Source organism: Microcaecilia unicolor, chromosome 7 (assembly GCF_901765095.1).
Source record: "Microcaecilia unicolor chromosome 7, aMicUni1.1, whole genome shotgun sequence".
Classification (NCBI taxonomy): Eukaryota; Metazoa; Chordata; class Amphibia; order Gymnophiona; family Siphonopidae; genus Microcaecilia; species Microcaecilia unicolor.
In genome coordinates, this window is record NC_044037.1 from 200,541,129 (window position 1) to 200,565,695 (window position 24,567).

At 42.2% G+C, this 24,567-nt stretch overlaps 1 protein-coding gene across 1 annotated transcript in view; it reads left to right on the forward strand.

Annotated features, from left to right (window-relative positions):
* Window positions 1–24,567, forward strand: part of DNAH7 (dynein axonemal heavy chain 7) — a 525,690-nt gene that overhangs the window by 250,254 nt on the left and 250,869 nt on the right. Inside the window, 3 exon segments of the mRNA XM_030210108.1 lie at window positions 8,758–8,970; window positions 15,824–15,933; window positions 22,735–22,903. Of these exon segments, the coding sequence (XP_030065968.1) occupies window positions 8,758–8,970; window positions 15,824–15,933; window positions 22,735–22,903 (492 nt within the window).

Genomic DNA, 24,567 nt, shown 5'->3' on the forward strand with positions numbered 1-24,567 from the left:
AGGTATCCATTTTGTGAAAATATTGATAACACCAACTTATAGTACCCTCAAATAATCCATCATTACATGGGAAATACCTGTAAATACCTACATTTATAATTTATAAACCCCTAAAAACAAAAGCCCAACTCAAAATTAAATAGTAATTATTATTATTATTATTATTTGTTATTATATTTGTATCCCACATTTTCCTACCTATTTGCAGGCTCAATGTGGCTTACAATGCAATAATCCGCTCTGGCTATTGCCATAACAGAGTTAAGATACAATTAATAATTACAGAAGAATAAGATTAATCATATCTAAAGCACTTAATCATTGTAAGTCATTTGCTTTCAATGTAAAGAAAGCATGGGCAGCTGAATGGGGTGGGCCACAACATCATCAACTAGAGAGCATTTGAAATTTAAAAGACTACTTGTAGATATTTACATCAGCTTTCAGAACGTGCATGTGTGATTTTTTTTGTGGCCCAGGCACAAAAAGGGTAATTTTATAAGGAGCTCTTTAGGTTTAAACGGCAAGAACAGGCAAATGACTGTATTCTGGCTACACGTTATTCTGTAAGTTGCATCATCGTACTTTATAGATGGGTGTACACATGAGTGGAGTGTGGGTAGAGCATGGGTAGGACACATATTCTTGTGCATAGATTATGAAATTCTGTTATCTACACTTGGTCTTTAACATTTATACAAGCTCTATGGCTTTGTGTAAACGCTCACACCTAAAATATAGACACACTAGTAAATCAGGCCCATTTCTGACACAAATGAAACGGGCGCTAGCAAAGTTATTGTCAGAGTGTGTATGTTTGAGAGAGTGTGTGTGAAAGTGACTGTATGTGAGAGAGAGAGAGTGAATGTGCGAGTGTGTGTTTGTGACAGACTGAGACTGCTGGGTGCGAGTGTGTCTGCTCTGTCCCCTGCCCCCCCCCCCCAGCCACCCAGTGATTGTCCTCTCTCCCCTGCTCCCCCTGCAGCCCCCTGGTATCCACCCAGGGATGCTCTTCTCTCCCCTGCCCCCTTCCCGCCACCTAGCGTGTCTCCTCTGTCCCCTGCTCCCCCTCCAGCCACCCAGTGATTCTCCGTTTTCCTCTGGCCCCCCTTCAGCCACCCAGCGATTCTCCATTTTCCCTTGCCCCCCACCGATGCTCTTCTCTCCCCTGCCCCCCCATCTAGCCACCCAGCGAATCTCCTGTCTCCCCTGCCCCTAATGATACTGGCCAAATCTCTGGCCCTCCGCCAACCGTCCAACCTCCGCTGCCTTGCACAGCTCAGCGTGCAGGCCCAGTGAACGCCAAATCGATTCGCCGCTGTGTGCCCGCCCTCCCACCTCTGGTTGTTCAGCTTTTGCGTCCGTCCTCCCACCTCTGGTTGGTCAGCTTTTGCGTGTGACGTACGTACCCGGAAGTACGGTACGTCACTTCATGAGATGAATGCATCCTTTCAGAGCGCACGGATGCTTCAGGCTTCACTTTCTCGGCTTCAGAACGTTGGAGGTGCATTTTATTATATAGGATATTTGACCTGTTTATGCTAGTATTTCTTTTATAGACTATTAGCTTAATAGGGCAAATATATTTGCACATATTTTAGGCATGGCCACTTACATAGGTGCTTGCACCTAGATTGCTGAAAAATGTGTGCAAATTATACATTCTGTGATTTCTATGCATAATTGTATCCCCCACTTATGCTTCACCTATGTGTACACCCACCTTCAAGCTACATACCGTTGCATTTTGGCAACATTTTATAGAATCAGAACGGAGGTGGTCCAAAGTACAAAACAAAGTCCAAATAGCAAAAAGAAGCACCTGGAGCCTTCAAAATTGGGACACAATTTCTTTAATTATATAACTTGAACATCTGGTCTTTCCTTAATGACCCGACAAGGGCCGTGTTTCGGCGCACAGCACCTGCATCAGGGGTCTGCATTAGACATAAAATACAATCCAAATCAAACATAGAAAATGATATATAAAAACTGAAGGTATGTTCATTGTGAAAGCCTCTAATAAAACCTATTGAAAATAATAATGATGTGATCATGCATGGAAATAAAAGTGTAATATATAAAACATACAATGTGAACATATTAGAAGTATTTTATAGTTATTTGTAAAATCATTATTTAAATAAGTAAACAGGGTGTGTATTTGAAGTTCCTCCCACCCAAAATGTCCTTACCATGGACATGCATAGCCTTGGCTGGGGAATTCACTGAGGAAAATCTTCACCAGATTTAAGAAAATTTAATCATTACCACATTCATTTCATAGAGCTAAAAGCAATTTGAAATGCTTCAAAGGCTTTCAAAGATTAATTATCCAACAAAATTATCCTAATTCAAAGAATCAGCTAGTTATATTCTACTTATAAGAACATAAGAATACCCATACTGGGTCAGACCAATGGTCCATCTAGCCCAGTATCCTGTTTCCAACAGTGGCCATGCCAGGTCACAAGTACCTGGCAGAAACCCAAATAGTAGCAACATTCCATGTTACCAATCCCAGGGCAAGCAGAGACTTCCCCAAGTCTATCTCAATAGCAGATTATAGACTTTTCCTCCAGGAACTTGTCCAAACCTTTTTTAAACCCAGATATGCTAACCTGCAGCAGAGTTCCACAGCTTAACTATACTTTGAGTGAAAAATATTTCCTCCTATTTGTTTTAAAAGTGTTTTCATGTAACTTCATTGAGTGTCCCCTAGTCTTTGTACTTTTTGTAAGAGTAAAAAATCAAGTCACTTGGATTCTATATAGGTCACCCAAATTTGGACACAGATCCCAGATGTGCACATAAACTAATCAATCAATTAGGTGCTAACAATCATTTGATTTCATTGGAGTTGATTGGCACTTAATTGGAAGTAATTAGGAGTTATGCCCGCATCTGTCCTACACCCTATTGTATAACATGTGCACCTAAATTTTATAGGAATCGACTCAAAAGGGGGTGTGGGCATAGGTGGGCCAAGGCCTTCCCGGAAATGAGGCACATTATTATAGAATACTGGATTTATGCACCCAATTGCCATCAGTTGTACACAAGGATTTATACCAGGATTCAGCAGGCATAATTACTCACACTCAAAGTTGGATACGGGAATCTGCACTAAGGGCTAGAATCAATAAATGGCACCTAAAAAATTGGCACTGAAAAAAACTGCTTAAGTGGTATTCTATAAAGCACTCCTAAATTCGATAGGGTCTCCCCTTTCCACATCAAATAAGCACTGGAGAATATGATCATAACTGCTGTGTCAGGAAACTGTCAAGATACGGGATAATTCAGAGAACTGCTGAGCTAATAGGGCAGACCGCGTTAGTCCTACAATTACCTCAGTGGATTCCGGACGGAGTGTTAGCAAACAAAATAAGAACATAATAAAATAAGAGTAGCTATACTGGGTCAGACAATGGTCCCAGTATCCTATTTCCAACAGTAGCCAAACCAGGTCAAGAGTACCTGGCAGAAACTGAAATCGAGGCAACATTCCATGCTACAAATCCCAGGGCAAGCAGTTGCTTCCCATGTATGTGTCAAAAGCAGATTAGCAGGAACTTGTCCAAATCTTTTTTAAACCCAGATACTCTAACCGCTGTTACCACATCCTCCGGCAAAGAGTTCCAGAGCTTAACTATTCATTGAGTGAAAAAATATTTCCTCCTATTTGTTTAAAAAAAGGGGTGGGGGGCAGTCGATAATATATCTACATCTCCTCTGAAAAGTTCTCAGTTCTTTTTGATGATAAGGAAGTGCGATAAATTTAGATCAGAAACATCTGATCTAAATTAGGAAGAGGGACTTCTGTATGTGCATCCTCTGATTCATCCAGTAGGAATCAGAAAGGATTGGGAAACAGTGATTATTATATTTCCTTACTGGCTAAGATAAATTTTGGTTCCTTCTCTTGTGGAGATCTGGAAAAAGCGGGAAGAAGGCTGTTGCAGGGACGGGGAGCTCAACTTTTAAGATTTATCATTGTTCAAGAGGAAGTCTGAGGAAGTAAGAGACTTCCTCTTGAACAATGATAAATCTTAAAAGTTGAGCTCCCCGTCCCTGCAACAGCCTTCTTCCCGCTTTTTCCAGATCTCATCCTATCGTTTTAGAGACATATGCCCTTGAGAAAGCAGTTGACCGCGAAACAGGGTCCTGTCGGGCTAACAACGATACCGGAGACTCTATTAATATCTGACAAGCTGAACTCTGGAAATGCGATAAGCCTAAGAAGATAAAAATATGGCTTGAAACTACCAGAGACATTAAGATAAGTTGATTTTTTGTACTATAATTAACTTATTCCAACAGAGTTTGAATTTTTGAACAGTAGCGCACAAAAATTAAAAAAAAAAAAAAATTTATTTGAGCAAGTACACGGTTATATGGACACTGATGTTTTCACAATAGGCAGATAGTGTGTACTACTGGTTGGCTGGAGGTGGTCTATGATTATACAAAGTCACAAGCATATAAGCTTGAAAGAAATATGACATAAATATGTCTGCGTGACAGTATGATACGCCTTCAATAATAAATATATTTCTGTTGTAATAAATCGCTTTGTCTTTCAAACGTTGTGTATCCTAGAAATAAGCAGTGGATTTAGCTAATTCCATCTTAATAAATGGCTTATGGGCTTTTCTTGAAGTTATCCATACCTTTTTAAACCCTGCTATGCTAACTGCTTTTACTACATTCTCTGGCAATGAATTCCAAAGTATAATTACACACTGAGAGAAGAACTATTTTTTCCGATTTGTTTTAAATTTACTATTTAGTAGTTTAATGCGTGCAACCTAGTCCTTATATTTTTGGAAAGAGTAAACAAGCTATTCACATCTACCTGTTTCACTCCACTCAGTGTTTTAAAGACCTCTGCCATATCTCCTCTCTGCAGTCTATTTTCCAAACTGAAAAGCCCTAGCCTCTTTAGCCTTTCCTGGTAGGGAAACCATCCCATCTCCTTTATCATTTTTGTCGCCCTTCTCTGTACCTTTTCTAATTCCACTATATCTTTTTTCAGATGCAGTATTCAAGGTTCAGTTGCACCATGGAGTGATTCAAAGGCATTATAATATTCTCATTTTTGTGTTCCATTCCTTTCCTAATAATTCCTAATGTTCTATTTGCTTTCTTAGCCACTTGTTGCACACTGAGCAGAGGGTTTCAACATATTAACAATGATACCTAGATCCTTTTCTGGGCGGTGACTCCTAATATGAAGCTTGCATCACTTAGCTATAGTTTGGGTTCCTCTTTTCTACATGCATCACTTTGTACTTGCTCACATTAAATATTATCTGCCATTTGGATGCCCAATCTCCCAGTCTCGTAAGGTCCTCTTTCCATTTTTCACAATCTTCCAACTTTGAATAACTTTGTGTCATCAGCAAATTCACTTGCCCTATTACATTCTTCTTTTATCCCAAGGCATGATGTTTCCTTGCCACACCACACTCTTTTATTTGTGCTCTTTTCATGCCTGCCCTTCCTATCCTGTCTTAGGTATAAATGCTTCCTGTTTTCCCACTTCCCTTACTATAAAACAGTTGTAATCTAGGCTACCTCTCATGCTTCCCTCTTAAACCCAGTTATTCTAATTTTTATTCTATTCTGAACCACCTATTTCCTTTGTTGTAAGCAAAATTGAAATGAGAAATACGAACAAAGGCTTCTTAAAAAAATTATCTTTAACTGCTTTCAACCCCCCTGTTTACAAAGCCACACTAGTGGCTGCCAGTGTGCTAATGCCGACACAGCCCATTCACTTTGAATGACCTATATCAGTATTGCCGCGCGACAACCACTAATGCGGCTTTGTAAACAGAGGCGTAAATGTCTGCAAGTCATTTTCAAGATGCAAATGTGCAAGAAAAGTGTTTTAAAGAGAGGGCACTGCAACAGAAGAGGCATATGTATAAACAAAACCATTACAAGTCAGTTTGACAGATGGAACGTTAATTAGGGCTTTCTGGAAAAAGTGAAGTACATGGGAAGGTTGGTAAGAGATCAGGCTTAAACGGAAAGGCAGGTACTATACAGCTTAAGGCTTTAAAGACCTTCATGTGCAACTTGATTTTAGTGCATTATCTGATGAACAACCAGTGTAAAGCTACCAAGCATGGGGCAACATTGTCAAATTTGTTACATCTTATTAGTACACACGGTACAGGCATTTTGCACAATTTGAAGTGCTCTGTTAGCAGTTGAATCTTTATAGAATACTATCAGTTTGCATGCATTGTATAGTGCCCTTAGGCATACCCACTTATGCCAGCCATTGTCCTTTTATAAGTGGGTGTGCCTAACGTTTGGCACACCAATGTGCCTTTGCACTAATATTCTATAATGGTATAGGTGTGAACTTATGCCATTATAGAACTGGTGCTACAGTGGGGGAAATAAGTATTTGATCCCTTGCTGATTTTGTAAGTTTGCCCACTGACAAAGACATGAGCAGCCCATAATTGAAGGGTAGGTTATTGGTAACAGTGAGAGATAGCACATCACAAATTAAATCCGGAAAATCACATTGTGGAAAGTATATGAATTTATTTGCATTCTGCAGAGGGAAATAAGTATTTGATCCCCCACCAACCAGTAAGAGATCTGGCCCCTACAGACCAGGTAGATGCTCCAAATCAACTCGTTACCTGCATGACAGACAGCTGTCGGCAATGGTCACCTGTATGAAAGACACCTGTCCACAGACTCAGTGAATCAGTCAGACTCTAACCTCTACAAAATGGCCAAGAGCAAGGAGCTGTCTAAGGATGTCAGGGACAAGATCATACACCTGCACAAGGCTGGAATGGGCTACAAAACCATCAGTAAGACGCTGGGCGAGAAGGAGACAACTGTTGGTGCCATAGTAAGAAAATGGAAGAAGTACAAAATGACTGTCAATCGACAAAGATCTGGGGCTCCACGCAAAATCTCACCTCGTGGGGTATCCTTGATCATGAGGAAGGTTAGAAATCAGCCTACAACTACAAGGGGGGAACTTGTCAATGATCTCAAGGCAGCTGGGACCACTGTCACCACGAAAACCATTGGTAACACATTACGACATAACGGATTGCAATCCTGCAGTGCCCGCAAGGTCCCCCTGCTCCGGAAGGCACATGTGACGGCCCATCTGAAGTTTGCCAGTGAACACCTGGATGATGCCGAGAGTGATTGGGAGAAGGTGCTGTGGTCAGATGAGACAAAAATTGAGCTCTTTGGCATGAACTCAACTCGCCGTGTTTGGAGGAAGAGAAATGCTGCCTATGACCCAAAGAACACCGTCCCCACTGTCAAGCATGGAGGTGGAAATGTTATGTTTTGGGGGTGTTTCTCTGCTAAGGGCACAGGACTACTTCACCGCATCAATGGGAGAATGGATGGGGCCATGTACCGTACAATTCTGAGTGACAACCTCCTTCCCTCCGCCAGGGCCTTAAAAATGGGTCGTGGCTGGGTCTTCCAGCACGACAATGACCCAAAACATACAGCCAAGGCAACAAAGGAGTGGCTCAGGAAGAAGCACATTAGGGTCATGGAGTGGCCTAGCCAGTCACCAGACCTTAATCCCATTGAAAACTTATGGAGGGAGCTGAAGCTGCGAGTTGCCAAGCGACAGCCCAGAACTCTTAATGATTTAGAGATGATCTGCAAAGAGGAGTGGACCAAAATTCCTCCTGACATGTGTGCAAACCTCATCATCAACTACAGAAGACGTCTGACCACTGTGCTTGCCAACAAGGGTTTTGCCACCAAGTATTAGGTCTTGTTTGCCAGAGGGATTAAATACTTATTTCCCTCTGCAGAATGCAAATAAATTCATATACTTTCCACAATGTGATTTTCCGGATTTAATTTGTGATGTGCTATCTCTCACTGTTACCAATAACCTACCCTTCAATTATGGGCTGCTCATGTCTTTGTCAGTGGGCAAACTTACAAAATCAGCAAGGGATCAAATACTTATTTCCCCCACTGTAAGTGTGCTCCTTTGTGGCACCTAAAATTTATAGAATTTTTACATTTGCCTTCAATTTTTTCAGGCAAGATAGCAAAGGCTACCAAATGTTTTACTCTTATTTATATTATATTTGATATTAGGGTGGCTATAACTGTTCATTCTACTTTCACCTGTACTGAAATGCAAAGTGATGTGCATCTTTATATTAATAACATTGATAAAATACCGAGCTTTCTGCAAACAGGTAAACATATAGTTGTTTCATTCATAGTTACAGTTTATTAAAATTTGATATATTGCCTGGCCTTTTTGGATCTAGGTGGTTTACAATGAAAATACAGATATCGTTGTAAAGAACTCCATGGTCATGACAGGATAGACTTAACACATATATTCCAAAACCCAAAAGGTTAGGGCCCTGTTTACTAAGCCACACGCTAATGCTAGAGACACCCCTAGGAATATAAAGGGTGTCTCTATCATTAGCGCTGGCTAATTTTTAGCGCACATTAAAAAGTTAGCCTGCCTACAGTGTGGCTTAGTAAACAGGGCCCTTAATGTTTTATTTGGGTGGGGCTGAATTTTATTGTTTAATTATTGTTTATGCTGTTACTTTGTTATATTTGTTTATGATATTTACATTTTATTTTATATATTTTTGTATTTTAGCAATATAGTATGTGTGATGTTTATGCAGTGTTGTAGAACAGATTAAATAGTATTTCTGATATTAAATAAATCTGCACATAACCTTTCCTTCTTTTATTTTCTCCTAGGCACTTGAGGCTTACCTGGAACAAAATAATAGTCAAATTGATGATATTGTTGCCTTGGTGCGTGGACAGCTATCTAAGCAGAATCGAATAACACTTGGTGCACTTGTTGTATTAGATGTACATGCAAGAGATGTCCTTGCAACTTTGGTTAAAAAAAAAGTCAGTGATGAAAGTGACTTTGAATGGTTAAGCCAACTTAGGTACTACTGGGAGGTAAGTGATAATCACTGAATTCATTCTAAAAACTATTTCTCTTCATATATTTCTATGTTGCATTATTGGTCTAATATTCAGCAGTCTGGTGACCGCATATACAAATATGATATCCATATATCTTTATGCAGATATTCAGCAGTAAAGTCCTTCCAAGTCAGACCACTAACTATGCTTACAGCCTCTTCTGCCTGCTTAAATCACTTTGAATATCGACCAGTATGTTTTTATAGGTTAAGAATATCTTCAATAAAAAGAGAGGTGGAGTGGCTTAGAGATTAGTGCAGTGTGCTGAGATCCAGGGGTTCCAGGTTCAAATCCTGCATTTTCCATTGAAGTTTCTTGTGATGCTGGGCAAGATGTCATCTTCCTTTGCCCCATGTACAAAGCTTAGGCACCTGTTTACAAAGCCACGCTAACTTTGAATGGGCTGGGCCAGCATTGCCATGCAGCTTTGTAAACAGAAGGGGTTAGATTGTTAGGGGCATTAAAAAACCACTACAGTGGGGCACACTTAGGCATCCTGCAGTAGTTTTGGCATCTGTGCGCGTCCCATGTGCTAAAAAATACTTTTTTATTTTTTGGGGCGTGTTTGGGGGACGCAGAGTAGGCGTGCCCAGTGCTAATTGGTTAGCGCAGCTACATCACCAAGTACTAACTGATTTGCACGTGGTTAGTGCAGGAGCTCTTACCACCTAGTAAGGTAAGGTCTCATGCACTAATGGTCACGCGCTAATGGGGAAATTAGCATGTGGCCATTAATAGAACAATGGAAAATGGGGCCATTTTACAGCTGTGCTAAAAGTCACCTCAGCACGCTGGAAAGCCCTGTGCTGGGGATAGCAGTGGCCACTTTTTAGCGCAGCTTAGTAAAATGGCCCCTAAGTCTATTGAGGAAGGGAACTATTTGCTGCATTTGAAATATATCTCTCCTTGAGCATAAATCTCAAAAAGTAAGTAATTAAATCCAAATTGAAATTTTGCAGTAGATTTCCCTAGTGTCTTCACTTCTGTTAGTAACTCAGATTTGATTATGGTAATGATCACTTTTGCCAAGTGAATCCAACATTGTTATCTTTCACATCAAGTCCTGCATAATACTAAGGACTAGCTCTGAAATAGCTTCTCTTCTTGTTGGTTCCTGAACCAGCTGCTCTATGAGGCAGTCATTTATTTCATATAGTAGCTTTACCTCTCTAGTATTTTCTGACATGGTATTTAGCTGCTTAGTACTAGAGTAATTGAAATCAAACACAAATATGTAGGAACTGACAGAAAAATCCAGAAAATCATGAAATCATTTGTCAACAATAGGATCAAATACATGAGAAACACTCAAGCACAAACAGCAAAAATATTACTTAAGCTTCAAGTCAGAGGGCAGAGACCTTGGGGACCATGCACTTACATAAACCTGTGTGTAAGTGAGCTTAATAGGATATTTTCTCAATCATTGGCAATACTGCTCTCAAACATTAATAATATAAAAAGTTATCAGAAAACCTATAGATAAAAAGACTCTGCATAAAAATAGACCTAGCCAAAGAATGCCACTCTGTGATCCTGAATTAAAGTTTGCAGGCAGACTTTGTAGTCAAAAACTATCTCAGTGATCACAAGCCTACATTTTGGGGCTCATTTTTGAAACTGAAAAACATCCAAAAAGTGGCACAAAGTGGCAGATGGACAATATGTTTGTTCAAAATGTCAAAATCACTATTTGTCCATATGTGTCAGTGTATCAGAATTGTGTAGCAGGCTGTCAGTATGCTATATCATTACAGTTTCAGACAGAATACTCTTGCCCTTGCTCCAGAAAACAGATTGCAATCAAAATGTGACAGGAGGAGGTACATTCGGAGATTCTGATTCAATAGGATTCAATTATGAACTTTTGACAGGAGTATAAAATCCATGCACAGGGAAAGAGCCATGTCTTTCCTCTCCTAGAGGGAGTCCAGCTAAGAAGGATGCAGAAGAGCAGCAAGTAAGGAACTTCCCTAGGGGCCCATTGGAGTCTTAGCTCCTGGCTGAAGGGTCTAAGCAAGGAGCAGGATAATAATAATACAGGGGTTGCTAGTCTGTTAATCAGTTGTCCCTTGGAGCCTCCAGAAGGCTCATGTGTTCTCATGTTGCGGTAGACGGTTCAGATAGGTCAGTCTGAATCACAACTGTTTCTCTGAGGCACAAAGTACTCCAAGGCAGAAGGTCAGATCCTAAAACTTAGAGAAGAATAAAGGTTGAAGCTGCTGCCATCCTTAAGTCCCAACTGGAGAAGGGATTAAAGGCTGCAATCTGTGAAATCAGTAAGTACCAACTTCCTATCAGTTGTCAGGGAATCATTCACCCACCCAAGAGTTTATCCTTAACCTGTTCAGTAGGCAAAATTCCAGCTCTTGGGGATCCCATAACTTTGAACGAGAGTTAACTATTACCACCATTGGGATAAGAGCACAGTAACCGCACTAACCCGGCGGTGACCTGCGCACTGCCCGATTACCACCAGGTAAGCATCGACACTACAAAAACAGAAAATATTTTTGTAGCTCTGGAAATGATGCGCACTGGGGGTGTGAACTACTGCGATTCATGTCTACCCATTCCACTCCAAGTATTTTATAGACCTCTATCATATCTCCCCTCAGCCATCTCTTCTCCAAGCTGAAGAGCTCTAGCTGCTTTAGCCTTTCCTCATAGGGAAGTCATTCCATCTCCTTTATCATTTTTTCGCACTTTTCTGTACCTTTTCTAATTCCACTATATCTTTTTTGAGATGCAGTGACCAGAATTTCACACAGTATTTCAAGGTGTGGTTATACCATTGAGTGATACAAAGGCATTATAACATTCTCATTTTTGTTTTCCATTCCTTTCCTAATAATTCCTAACATTCTATTTGCTTTCTTAGCTGGCGCTGCACGTTGAGCAGAGGGTTTCAATGTATCATCAACGATGACACCTAGATCCTTTTCCTGGATGGTAACGCCTAATGTGGAACCTTGCGTCACGTAGCTATGGTTTGGGTTCCTGTTTCCCCACATGCATCACTTTGCACTTGCTCACATAAAAGTCATCTGCAATTTGGATGCCCAGTATCCCAGTCTCGTAATTTTTCACAATCCTCTTGCAATTTAACAACTTTGAATAACTTTCCAGCTTATTTTTGAAGGAGATCGCCGGCCATCTTCCGACACAAATCGGGAGATGGCCGGCAATCTCCTAAACCCGGCCAAATCAGTATAATCGAAAGCCAATTTTGGCCGGCGCCAACTGCTTTCCATCGCGGAGCTGGCCAAACTTCAAGGGGGCGTGTCGGTAGGGTAGCGAAGGCGGAACGGGGTGGGATGGGGGCGTGGTACGAGATGGCTGGCTTCACTCAATAATGGAAAAAAGAAAGCCAGCCTTGACAAGCATTTCGCCGACTTCACTTGGTCCCTTTTTTTTCAGGACCAAGCCTGAAAAAGGTGCCCCAACTGACCAAATGACCACTGGAGGGAATCGTGGATGACCTCCCCTTACTCCCCCAGTGGCCACCAACTCCCTCCCACCCAAAAAAAAAAAATATATTTTTTGTCAGCCTCTATGCCAGCATGAAATGTCATACCCAGCCCCCAGGGAGCAGTTTTTTGTGGGTGCAGTGCACTTCAGGCAGGTGGACCCAGGCCCATCCCCCCCACCTGTTACACTTGTGGTGGTAAATGGGAGCCCTCCAACCCCTCCAAAACCCACTGTACCCACATGTAGGTGCCCCTTTTCACCCATAAGGACTATGGTAGTGGTGTAGAGTTGTGGGTAGTGGGTTTTGGGGGGCTGAGCACACAAGGTAAGGGAGGTATGCACCTGGGAGCAATTTTTGAAGTCCACTGCAGTGCCCCCTAGGGTGCCATTTGGTGTCCTGGCATGTCAGGGGCACCAGTGCACTACAAATGCTGGCCCCTCCCACGACCAAATGCCTTGGATTTGGCGGGGTTTGAGATGGCCGTCATCGGTTTCCATTATCGACGAAAACCGATGCCGGCTATCTCAAACCTGGCCATCTCTGACATTTGGACGGCCTGAACCGTATTATCAAAACAAAAGGTGGCCGGCCATCTTTTTCGATAATACGGTTCGGGACTGCTCTTTCCGGCGCCGGCCAAATAGATGGCCGGCCGTGCCGTTCGATTATGCCCCTTCACATGTCATCAGCAAATTTAATTACCTCACTAGTTATTCCCATCTTTAGATGATATATAAATATGTTAAAAAGCAGCAGTCCCAGCACAGACTCCTGGGAAACTCCACTATCTATCCTTCTCCATTGAGAATACTGATCATTTAACCCTACTCTCTGTTTTCTATCTTTTAACCAGTTTTTCCACACTAGGATATTACCTCCGACCCCATGACTCTCTAATTTCCTCAGGGTACTTTGTCAAATGCCTTTTGAAAATCCAGATACACAATATCGACCAGCTCACCTTTATCCAAATGTTTGTTCACCCTTTCAAAGAAATGTAGCAGATCGGTGAGGCAATATTTCCCTTCACTAAATCTATGTTGGCTTTGTCTCATTAATCCATGCTTATGTATATGCTCTGTAATTTTGTTCTTTATAATAGTTTCTACCATTTTGCCTGGCACCGACGTCAGTCTCACTGGTCTATAATTTCCCGGATTTCCTTATAAGAACATAAGAGTTGTCATACTGGGACAGACCGTAGGTTCATCAAGCCCAGCATCCTGTTTCCAACAGTGGCCAATTCAGGCTACAAGTACCTGGCAAGATCCCTAAACAGTAACAATACACTTTATGCTGCTTATTCTAGAAATAGGCAATGGATTTTCCCCAAGTCCTTCTTAATAATGGGTTATGGACTTTTCTTTTAGGAAGTTATCCAAACCTTTTTAAAATCCCTCTAAGCTAATTGCTTTTACTGCATTCTCTGGCAACAAATTCCAGAGTTTAATTATACATTTAAAAAAAATTGGCTTTATATTGGCCACCCTCCAATCTTCTGGTACCATGCTTGATTTTAAATATAATTTACATATTACTAAAATTAGCTCTGCAAGTTAATTTTTCAGTTTTATCAGTATTCTGGGATGTAAACCATTCCGGTTCAAGTTATTTGCTACTCTTCCTGTGCCTATTAACTGTGCTTTATACTGATACTGTAGTAACTGTAAAATAGCCCCCTTAAATGCTAGCCTATGGAACTGTAACAGAGACTTTGGGGCTCATTTTCAAAACAGAAAAACATCTAAAAATTGGCATAAAGCAGCATTTGGATGTTTTTCTCTCAAACACATCCAAATCAGTATTTTTGAAACCTATTTTTAGACGTTTTTCTATAAAGTCCGTAAGAAGTGCATCTAAATCTCAAGGGAGCATGTGAGGGGCGCGTTCAAGGCGGGACTTGGGCGTTCCTAAGACTTAGACATTTTTCACCATAATGGAACAAAACAAAACCGTCCAGGACTAAAACTTACACATTTTGAACTAGACCTGTTTTTATAACGAATAAGGCAAAAAGGTGCCCTAAATAACCAGATGACCACTGGAGGAATTCAGGGGTGACCTCCCCTTATTACCCCAGTGGTCACTAACACCCTCCCACCCTAAAAAAATGTGATGAAAAACATTACTTGCCAGCCTCTATGCCAACCTCAGATGTTATACTGAGGTCCATTAGAACAGCATGCAGGTCCCTGGAGTAGTCTAGTGGTGAGTGCAGTGCACTGCAGTGCAGACAGGTAGACCCAGGCTCCTACCTCCCCCTACCTGTTACACTTGTGGAGGAAACTGTGAGCTCTCCAAAACTCACCAGAAACCTACTGTACCCACATATAGGTGCCCCCTTCACCTGTAAGGGCTATGGTAGTGGTGTACAGTTGGGGGTAGTGGGTTTTGGGGGGGGGCTCAGCAGACAAGGTAAGGGAGCAGTGGTGAAGTGTGTACCTGGGAGTTTTTTATGAATCCACTGCAGTGCCCCCTAGTGTACCCTATTGCTGTCTTGGGATGTCGGGGGGACCAGTCTACTAAAAACACTGGCTCCTCCTACATCCCAATGGCTTGATTTTGTGCGTTTTGCACGTGGACTTTTTTTTTTTGTTTGAAAATGGACCCAAAAAAAATCCCACGTCCAAATTACAAAGCATCCACAGTATTTAAAAAAAAAAAAAAAAGATGTTTTTATTTTTCGAAAATGACCTTCTTTCCTATTTAGATTTTGGACATTTTTGCAAAACGTCCAAAGTCGAACTTAGATGTCATATCGAAAATAGCCCTCCACATGTTCTAAGAAAAGCTATTCCTTAAATTCCTTTGCTAAGTGAGTAGAGTAACTCCAAATAGTCCCTGAGATTACCTATTTAATTCTGATTCTAGCTTTCCCCAAGTGTAAAAACAATTTCCCAGCAAATTCTAACCAATTAAAAAGATTTCTCCCTCTCTGGAAGTCTTCTCACAGCACCTCTTCCGGATTGAGGAGAACTCAGCCCTGTTCTGCCCTACTTATGTGTTGTGCTTCCTTGGTGATTCATACTGCAGTCAAGGCTCTTTGAACTTTTTTCTTTAATCAGTCACTATGGTTTGATTGACAGATAAACTGAACACAGTGCTTATCCTGCTGCCCAAAACTCATGGAAAAGGCAATAAGGTCAAAAGAGTGTTAACCCCCCCCCCCCCCACACACACACAACAACAACAACCACCAAGATATGAACCTTTTTAGCCTACTGCTCTAACAATTAGGTCACTTCTCAAATAATTGGCCAATGTACATCCATCATATAAGGGATGTACATAGCCCAGTTATTTAACTTTTGCAATTTCTTAAGTTGGTTTGTGAATTTTCTGCTTTCTTTACAGGAAGGACAACTGCAAACGAAAATGATCAATGCTGGCTTGCGATATGGCTATGAATATCTTGGTAATACTCCTAGACTAGTTATTACTCCTCTTACAGACAGATGCTACAGGTAAAAATACAAACCAATAAAAATATTTCATGTTTAAATTGAAATGTAAATACAAACCAATAAAAATATTTCATGTTTAAATTGAAATGTCATAGGACATCAGAATAACAATTTAAATTTTCTCCATGTCAGTAATTAGGTATTGTTACCTGTTACCCCCTTCAGGAGGGCTTGAGCTGGGGTATGGTCCTGGTGAGGTTCCTGTTAGGTAGGGTTACCATATGTCCGGATTTACCCGGACATGTCTTCTTTTTGAGGGCATGTCCGGGCAACCGGACGGATTTTGCCAATTTGCCCGTTTGTCCGGATTTCTAGACAAATGGGCAGGCTGGTGGGCGCCAGTCTACCCATTTGTCCAGAAATCCGGACAAATGGGCAGATTGCTAGCCTCCCCTCCCCTTACTTACTAGTGCCCTGGTGGTCTAGTGACCTCTTCCGCCTTTGGGACAGGAAAGAGCCCCCTCTTTCCTGCCCGGAGCGCTGCCCTGCATGCATCCTTCCTGTTGCTGATCCTCGGAGCCGATTCAAAATGGCCACCGAGAGTTGACGTGACCTTGCGAGACTTCAACTCTCGGCGGCCATTTTGACTCGGCGCCAAGGATCAGCAACAGGAAGGATGCATGCAGGGCAGCGCTCCGGGCAGGAAAGAGGGGGCTCTTTCCTGCCCCGAAGAGGTCACTAGACCACCAAGGCAGTAGTAAGGTTAGGGGAGGGGGGTGACAGGGAGGGGGGTGACGGGGAGGGGGGTTGACGGGGTATGTGACAGGGGGTAGGGGAAAATGTGACAGGGCGGAGTGAGGGTGTGACATGGGGCGGAGCGAGTGAAAGGGGGTGGAGTGGGGTGTGTGGGGAGCGGGGCATGTGTCCTCCTTTTTGGGGGACAAAATATGGTAGCCCTACTGTTAGGTCAGTGGGGACCATACCCAGAGGCAGGATTCTCCTGGCACTTCAATTCTAGGAAAATACTTTTAGAAACAATAGTTCACCAGAATAAAAAGGATGGCTAGGTTTAAATCCAGTCAGTCATCACATCTTCTCCAACTTGAGCAACAGAACTAGTCTGAACAGGAAATACTGTTCTGGATTAAGGTGCTGATGGTCTGGCCTTACACTGGTGTTCAGTTCAGTTCAGCAAAAACAAATAGTCTGACTCAAGCCCAGTATACTCTTCTGTTTGAAATTCAAAACCAAAAAGAAAACTTTACATTGTCCCTGCCCCAAAGGGCCGGCCCAACACTTAATTTTAAATAAGCACTTTGGTTCCAGCAAATCAGACAGTCTCATAGTTTTCATGCAGTTAGTCTTAATTTCTTTCACTACAAGTGTAAAGGCTTTACACCAAGCTTTTGTAAATACCCTCTGATAGTTGCAGCTCCTATTAAATCTCTTGGCCCTTCGGGGCAACAAAATTAGGGACAAGAAGAGGGAAGTCTCCACCCAATCCTTTACTTGCTGGACCCTCCCCATGACCTCCAGGTTGCAACAAACAAACATAAAAACTCAGCAGGCCCAATTTCTGCCCAGCTAAATAAAAAATCACAGTAGAAAATCCAGCCCAGAATCCAGCCTAGACTAACTTTTTGCCCCCTTACAAATCAATGTCCAAATCTTCATAAAACTAAGCAGCTTGAAACACTCAAATCTTCATAAAACCAAGTAGCTTGAAACAGTGTCTTTCTGTCTCCACCAGCATAAACACAGTCAAAAAAAAAACAACAACCCAAAAACAAACAAAACAATGTGTCTCATATTTTGTTAGCTGCTAGCTTCTAGAAAGCAATGTCCAAAATTTTTTTTAATCGTCAATAATACTTAAGTTTTATAATTATACATCAAGAAAACAATCTTGAGTAGAAATTTTCCAACACTAGAAGAAACAAAAAGGAAAAATAACAATTATGGCAAGTAAAACAGTGCAATATAACATATGGAAATTAGAAACCACATTAAGGGCTGTGTTTACTAAGCCACGTTATAGGCGTGTTAGCGTCTTTAACGCGCATTAACCATGTACGTTGGTTAACCGTGAACGTGTCTACAATATCTCTATAGGTGCCTACACGGTTAGCGTGTGCTAATTGTAGGCGCATTAAAAATGCTAAAGACCTTAGTAAACAGGGCCCTAATAGGGATTCAAAAATTAGAAAATAGCAGAGAATATTCGACTAATGAAATAAACATTCAGCTGCAATAAATGCTGACCCCATCCAGAAAGAGAGGAATAGCTTCTCCATAAGCTCACACAGTATTTATGATTGCTCCTACATGCGGCATGTTTCGCAATTTGCTGCCTCAGGGGGTGGTCCCACATTCAACTAAAGAATAAAACATTCAATCAACCTTCATTAAAAACTCTTAATGGTCAGAAACACTACAAAAGATACATCACATACCTAAAGCGAAGAACAATTTTACTCCACATTGCATCGGTGTCTGCCATCTTTTGTGCTCGTTCCACCCATGCGCAGTGTCACCTTTTATATAAATTCAGGGCTCAGAGCGTCAGAAACAAATAACCACACCCCCTGATGTCATTATGTTTCCTTACATTGCTGCTGCCCAATCAATTTCCAGATTTAAACCTCCAGGGGTCATAGTTCCTAGCGTGTAAATCCACCACTGCTCTTTGTAGCTGAGGAGGCTGTCTAAATCGCCCCCTTCTTTCCCCAATTGAATCTGATCAATGAACTATGACCCCTGGACCATTAAGACTTTTTAATGAAGGTTGATTGAATGTTTTATTATGTAGTTGAATGTTGGACCACACCCTGAGGCAGCAAATTGCGAAACATGCTGCATGTAGGTGGAGGCGTCCGTGTACTGCACTTTATCTAAACTTGTTTGGAAGATATGCAGGTGATACAAATTGAAGCTGTAAAGCGTTTTAAAGAATTCTCATGAAAGATGAAAAATATTTTCTAAGAATAAAGTTTCAAGATGGTTGGAATACAAAAAGAAGTCTGATTTGAATGGTGTTATAAATAGTCTGAAACAATTACAGCTGGGTGATTAACTACTTATATATAGAGATACCTAAACTGATTTGAGAGACTGATTAAGGAGATTTACAGAGCAGAACTATAGCATGTTAGCATCGGTGGCCATCTTGGATCCTAAATCTGACCTTTTTTTTAAAAGGTTCAATGCTCTCCATAGGTTTTGGGGTCAGAGACAACTTTTAGTTCCACTGGCTGGGATACTCTTCTCTGCTCATTCCCAGGAACATTTTCAGGCCTAAGCCGTAGCCAGCATGGGCCCTCAGCTCCTCCACTTTCCTGTTGCTGGAGAAATGCATCTCAGAGATTTTTGCCTCTCATTGGTTCCTAGCCTTCCCATTTGCTCCTCAGAGTGTCTTGCCTGCCTCACCTGCCTCAGGACTTTCCCTGTGTGCAGTAATCAGAATGCCAGCTACCCAGCAACCATGGATGTAGTTTTGGGGGGCAAGGGAGGGGCACATTGCCTCCCAAATTCCTTGCTATCTCATTTTCTTTCTACCTGTCCAGCATCGCCCTGAGTGGTGTGGCATCTCCCTCTCTCCTTCTACTCCCCTCCCTGCAGGATTGGGTATTGCTCTCCCTCCCCTCCCCTCCCCCCCCCCGTATTGCAGCCCTTCAATCTTCTGGGCCACCGATAGTGTTAGCAATGTAAGCACACTGCCTTTGACCTGCCCTGGAAGCCTTCTTTCTGTTGCAACTTCCTGTTCACACGTAGATGGGAGGCTGCAAAGAGGAGGCTTCCAGGGCAGGGAAAAGGCAACATGCTCAGCAAAGAGACGGTGACAAAAACACAGATACCAGGATAGTAAGGTGCTAATAAACAAGGCTCGACTCATGGGCCGTGTTTCGGCCACTAGGCCTGCATCAGGAGTTGATCACCAAATTAATCTTAGCTCCAAATATCACGCTTGAAATCATCAACAAAAACCTATTCCAAGGTTATAAATCACTTGGACGGAAATGTCTCTAATTACTCAAGGCAATCGCTCTCAAATTGAATGAATGATTCTTACACTGACTGAAGTGGGGAAAAGTTGAGACATAATGAGGAGCATTTTTGATATGTCTAAATCCAAGTGGTGAACATGGCCATTTTAGAACCTGAAAAATGTCTTTTTTGTTTAGAAAATGGCCTTTTCCTAGATGCTTTTAGACATTTTGTGCCAGTGCGTTTTTTTTTGTGACCATTTTTGAAAAAACAATGTCCAAGGGAAAACCGCACAAAATCAAGCCATAGGAATATATTGGGGGGGGGGGGGGGGGGGGGGGGGGGGAAGCATTCTTAGTAGACTGGCCACATAGACATCCCGGCAGAACAGTGGGGCACCCTAGGAGGCACTGCAGTGGACTTCACATAAAAGGTCCCAGATACACATCTCACCGTTACTCCCCAAAACTCACCAAAAACCTACTGTACCCAACTGTACACCACTGCAATAGCCCTTATGACTGCATGTGTCACCTATATGTGGGGCACTCACATTTTCCACCATAAGTGGAAGTTAGAGTGAGATATGGGCCCAGGTCCCCTTCTCTGAGTGTACTGCACCAAACAGTAGACTGCTCCAGGGACCTGCTTGCTTCTCTAATAGGACTGGCCATAATATCTGACTCTGCTATACAGGCTGGTATATATTATTTCTTTCACATTTTAGGGGGGTAGGAGGAGGTCAGTGACCACTGTGGGAGTAAGGGGAGAGGTCATGCCTTAATCCCTCCAGTGGTCATCTGATCATTTAGGGCACCTTTTTGTTACTTAGTCGTGATTGAAACAGGTCCAGACCAAAATGTGCAACCTTTAGCCCTGGACGATTTTGCTTTGTTCCATTATGGCAGCAAAATGTCCAAGTTCTGGGAATGACCAGATCCCCCCCCCCCCCCCCCCGACATGTCCCCTTGTGATTTGGATGCACTACAGACGAACTGCATAGAAAACGTCTTAAAATGTGTTTTGAAAATATTGATTTGGATGTTTTTGTAAGAAAAAGGTCCATCTGCTGCTTTGTGCCATTTGTTGGATGTTTTTCTGTTTTGAATATGAGCCCTATAGTGTCTGGCCCTATTTGAAAACAGGCTCTAGGGCAAACAGAATCTCATGTGCTTTAAATGTGTGTTGTTCCTGAGTTAATGATCATAATTTGAATATTTTTGTATGGTGAATTGTAAGGGAGATAAAGGGAAGGGGAAAGGGAAATGAGATTTGATATACTGCCATTCTGTGGTTTTTGCAACTACGTTCAAAGTGGTTTACATAGTATATACAGGTATTTTTTTTGTACTTGGGGCAATGGAGGTTTAAGTGACAAAACCAGGCCAAATCTTAGCCTGCTTGTCCGACATTGCTGCTTGGATGTCTCATCGCCATCTAAAGCTCAACATGACCAAAACTGAACTTCTCATTTTTCCCCCTAAACCTACCTCCCCTCTTCCCCCTTTTTTCTATCTCTGTTAATGGCTCTCACATCCTCCCTGTCTCCTCAGCTCGTAAGCTTGGAGGCATCTTTGATTCCTCTCTCTCCTTCTCTGCGCATATTTAACAGATCACCAAAACCTGTCGTTTCTTTATCTACAATATTAGCAAAATTCGCCCCTTCCTTTTGAATACGCTGCCAGAACCCTTATCCACACCCTTGTCACCTCTCGCTTGGACTATTGCAATTTACTTCTCAATGGTCTTCCGCTCAGCCATCTCTCTCCTCTCCAATCTGTCCAAAATTCTGCAGCACGACTTATTTTCCGCCAAAATCGTTATACCCATACTAGCCCACTCCTCAAGTCACTTCAATGGCTCCCTGTCCGCTTCCGCATTCAGTTTAAACTTCTCGTACTGACCTTTAAATGCATCCACTCTGCAACCCCCCCATTACCTCTCCACTCTCATCTCTCCCTACATTCCTCCCCGTGAAGTCCGCTCACTGGACAAATCTCTCTTGTCGTCCCCTTCTCCTCCACTGCTAACTCCAGGCTTCGCTCCTTTTCTCTCGCGGCACCTTATGCCTGGAATAGACTTCCTGGATTTATACGTTGTCACGTTTACTAAACAAGAACTGGGTTTGTGAGCCCTTGGACCACTGCCGAGGAGCGGCAGTAGCAGGCAAAACCACCCCACACCAGAAGCAAGGCAGAACAGACGTACTGGCAAATCCAGGCTAGGTCTCTAGGCAGTCAGCCAGCAAGCAGGTCCAGGCAAAGGTTCAAAAGGCAGGCGGCAAGCAAAGCAAAGTCCAGGTCCAGACAAAGGGTCAAAAGGCAGGCGGCAAGCAAAGCAAAGTCCAGGTCCAGGCAAAGGTTCAAAAGGCAGGCGGCAAGCAAAGCAAAGTCCAGGTCCAGGCAAAGGTTCAAAAGGCAGGCGGCAAGCAAAGCAACCAGCGGAGCCGACACCCCCCCAGCGGCGTGCACCCGAGGAGGACCGCCCCACCGCCCCCCCTTCCTACGCCACTGACTGGGACAGACTGAAGGTCCATCAAGCCCAGCATCCTGTTTCCAACTGTGGTCAATTGAGGTTACAAGTACCTGGCAAGATCCCAAAAATAGTACAATACATTTTATGCTGCTTATCCAAGAAGTAAGCAGTAGAGTTTCCCCAAGTCCATTGGCTTATGGACTTTTCTTTTAGGAAGTTATCCAAACCTTTTTTAAACCTCACTAATTTAATTGCTTTTACCACACTCTCTGGCAATGTATTAAATGAAAAATAGCAATCAAAGAATTATGTACATAAATAAGTACCTTAGTTGCGACTTGATTGATATGATGCATATTTTATTATTACTTTTGTAAGCATTTTGCTTGTTTAAATTTCCAGAACTCTATTTGGTGCTCTTCATCTTCATCTTGGAGGAGCTCCTGAAGGTCCTGCTGGCACCGGCAAGACTGAAACTACAAAAGATTTGGCAAAAGCTGTTGCAAAACAATGTGTAGTGTTCAATTGTTCTGATGGCTTGGATTATCTTGCTTTAGGAAAGTTCTTCAAGGTTGGTAGTAAACCAAATCATGTAACAATAACTTTTTTTGTGTTTCAGGCCCAAAATTGCTATTAGGATCTTGTTCAGTTTTATTCAAAACTGTAGCAGAATCACTTGAACAGAATTTAAATGTGTAAACAGTATCTTTTTAAAAATTTAGTCTTAATATAATCAGCCTTTCTGTATTGTACTCCAGGCAGTGAACAAACACACGATAAATACACACAATACAGTTAGATGTCTACAACAAAAAATAAAGCTGCAACAGTTGACTAGTTGATTTCCTAATATGTTTTTAAAACCACAAATGGAAAGTTAAATCAGTGATATGCCAACCAATTTGAATTAAATTCAAAGCTCACCCATACTAGGGATCTCCTGCGTAAAAGTGCTGGCAGACACAAAAATGTCAGTATTTTCATGATACCCCTTTTATAAAAAGTTTCACAAAGGAATCAGCTTTGTAATAAACTTTTGCGCTTAGTGAACTTCACATGAAAGTTTATTTACATTTTTCATTAATGAGCTGCAGTGATGCAAATTCATGGAAAGAAGTTTATTAATGCCAGATTTTGCAAAAATGAGCATGTAGGAAAGGGTTTGGGGGACCCCCTCCCCCCAGCCCCCCCCCCTAACCGCACAAGAGCTGAAATAATTTATTGCAAAGGCACAAAAGTCCATGTTATTCCTTGACAGTGTAGAATTAAAGGATCCACTGGCCTGAAACTAAGGGTCCCCCAAGCTCTCCCTGAGGGCCTTCAGTTCCTGGTAGTTTACAGCCCTCTGCAAGAGTCCAGCCCAGACTCTGGCATAAATGTTAAAAAGATAATTTGAATGAAGCCCTGCACCCTTTAGGCCCCAACCCTTAATGCAACTAAAATGTAAGGATCAACCTATCCCTTCCACCCTCCATCCCCTCTGGGATCCTTTCTTAACCAAGAGTCATGGGGACATTGTGAGAAAGAATGATCCCTTTTCACTCCTGCTCTGGTGGCTGTTGCTTCTAAAATTGTGGTGCTTGACCCTAGTGATAATCTTGTTGTACTATTGCTAAAGGTCAGGCTAACAAATAAGGGAGTGTGTCTTCATTTGACAGCTTGGCTGCTAATAGTAGTACTAGAACACTAGGAGTCAAGAATAACTATTTTAGGAGTGACAGCCACTGATACAGGAGCAAGTGAGGATCACTCCTGACTCCAACTTCCTCTGGACCTCTTGGGGTGAGTCAGGATCATATTTGGTAGGGCTAGCCCTCACCTTTTAATTGCATTAAAGGGGCAGGGTTTGAATAGGGCATATTTTTGAACAATTATGGCTTTAGCCAGGGCTGGAAGGGTCAACTAGACTACTAGGGGCTTGAGGTCTTTCCCAGGGAATGATCTGAGAGGACCCTTTTTACCATGTATGCTCCTAGATTGGACTCAAGAGGTTGCAAGGGGCTATTAGACTACCAAGGAACTGGAGCTCACTGGGGGGAAGGGAAGGGGCCTCGGAATTAAGCAATGTGGGCCCTTTAAATCATACCAGGTTTCGCAATCTTCTTCAGGGTAGAGCTCCAAAATAGCACCTGCAATCTTGCTTGAATACCTTCTACATTTGTCAGAGTCAGGTCTCAAGACCAACTCCATAAGGGTTCACCTCAGCTCATTTGGAGTTTATCAATGTGTAGAGGG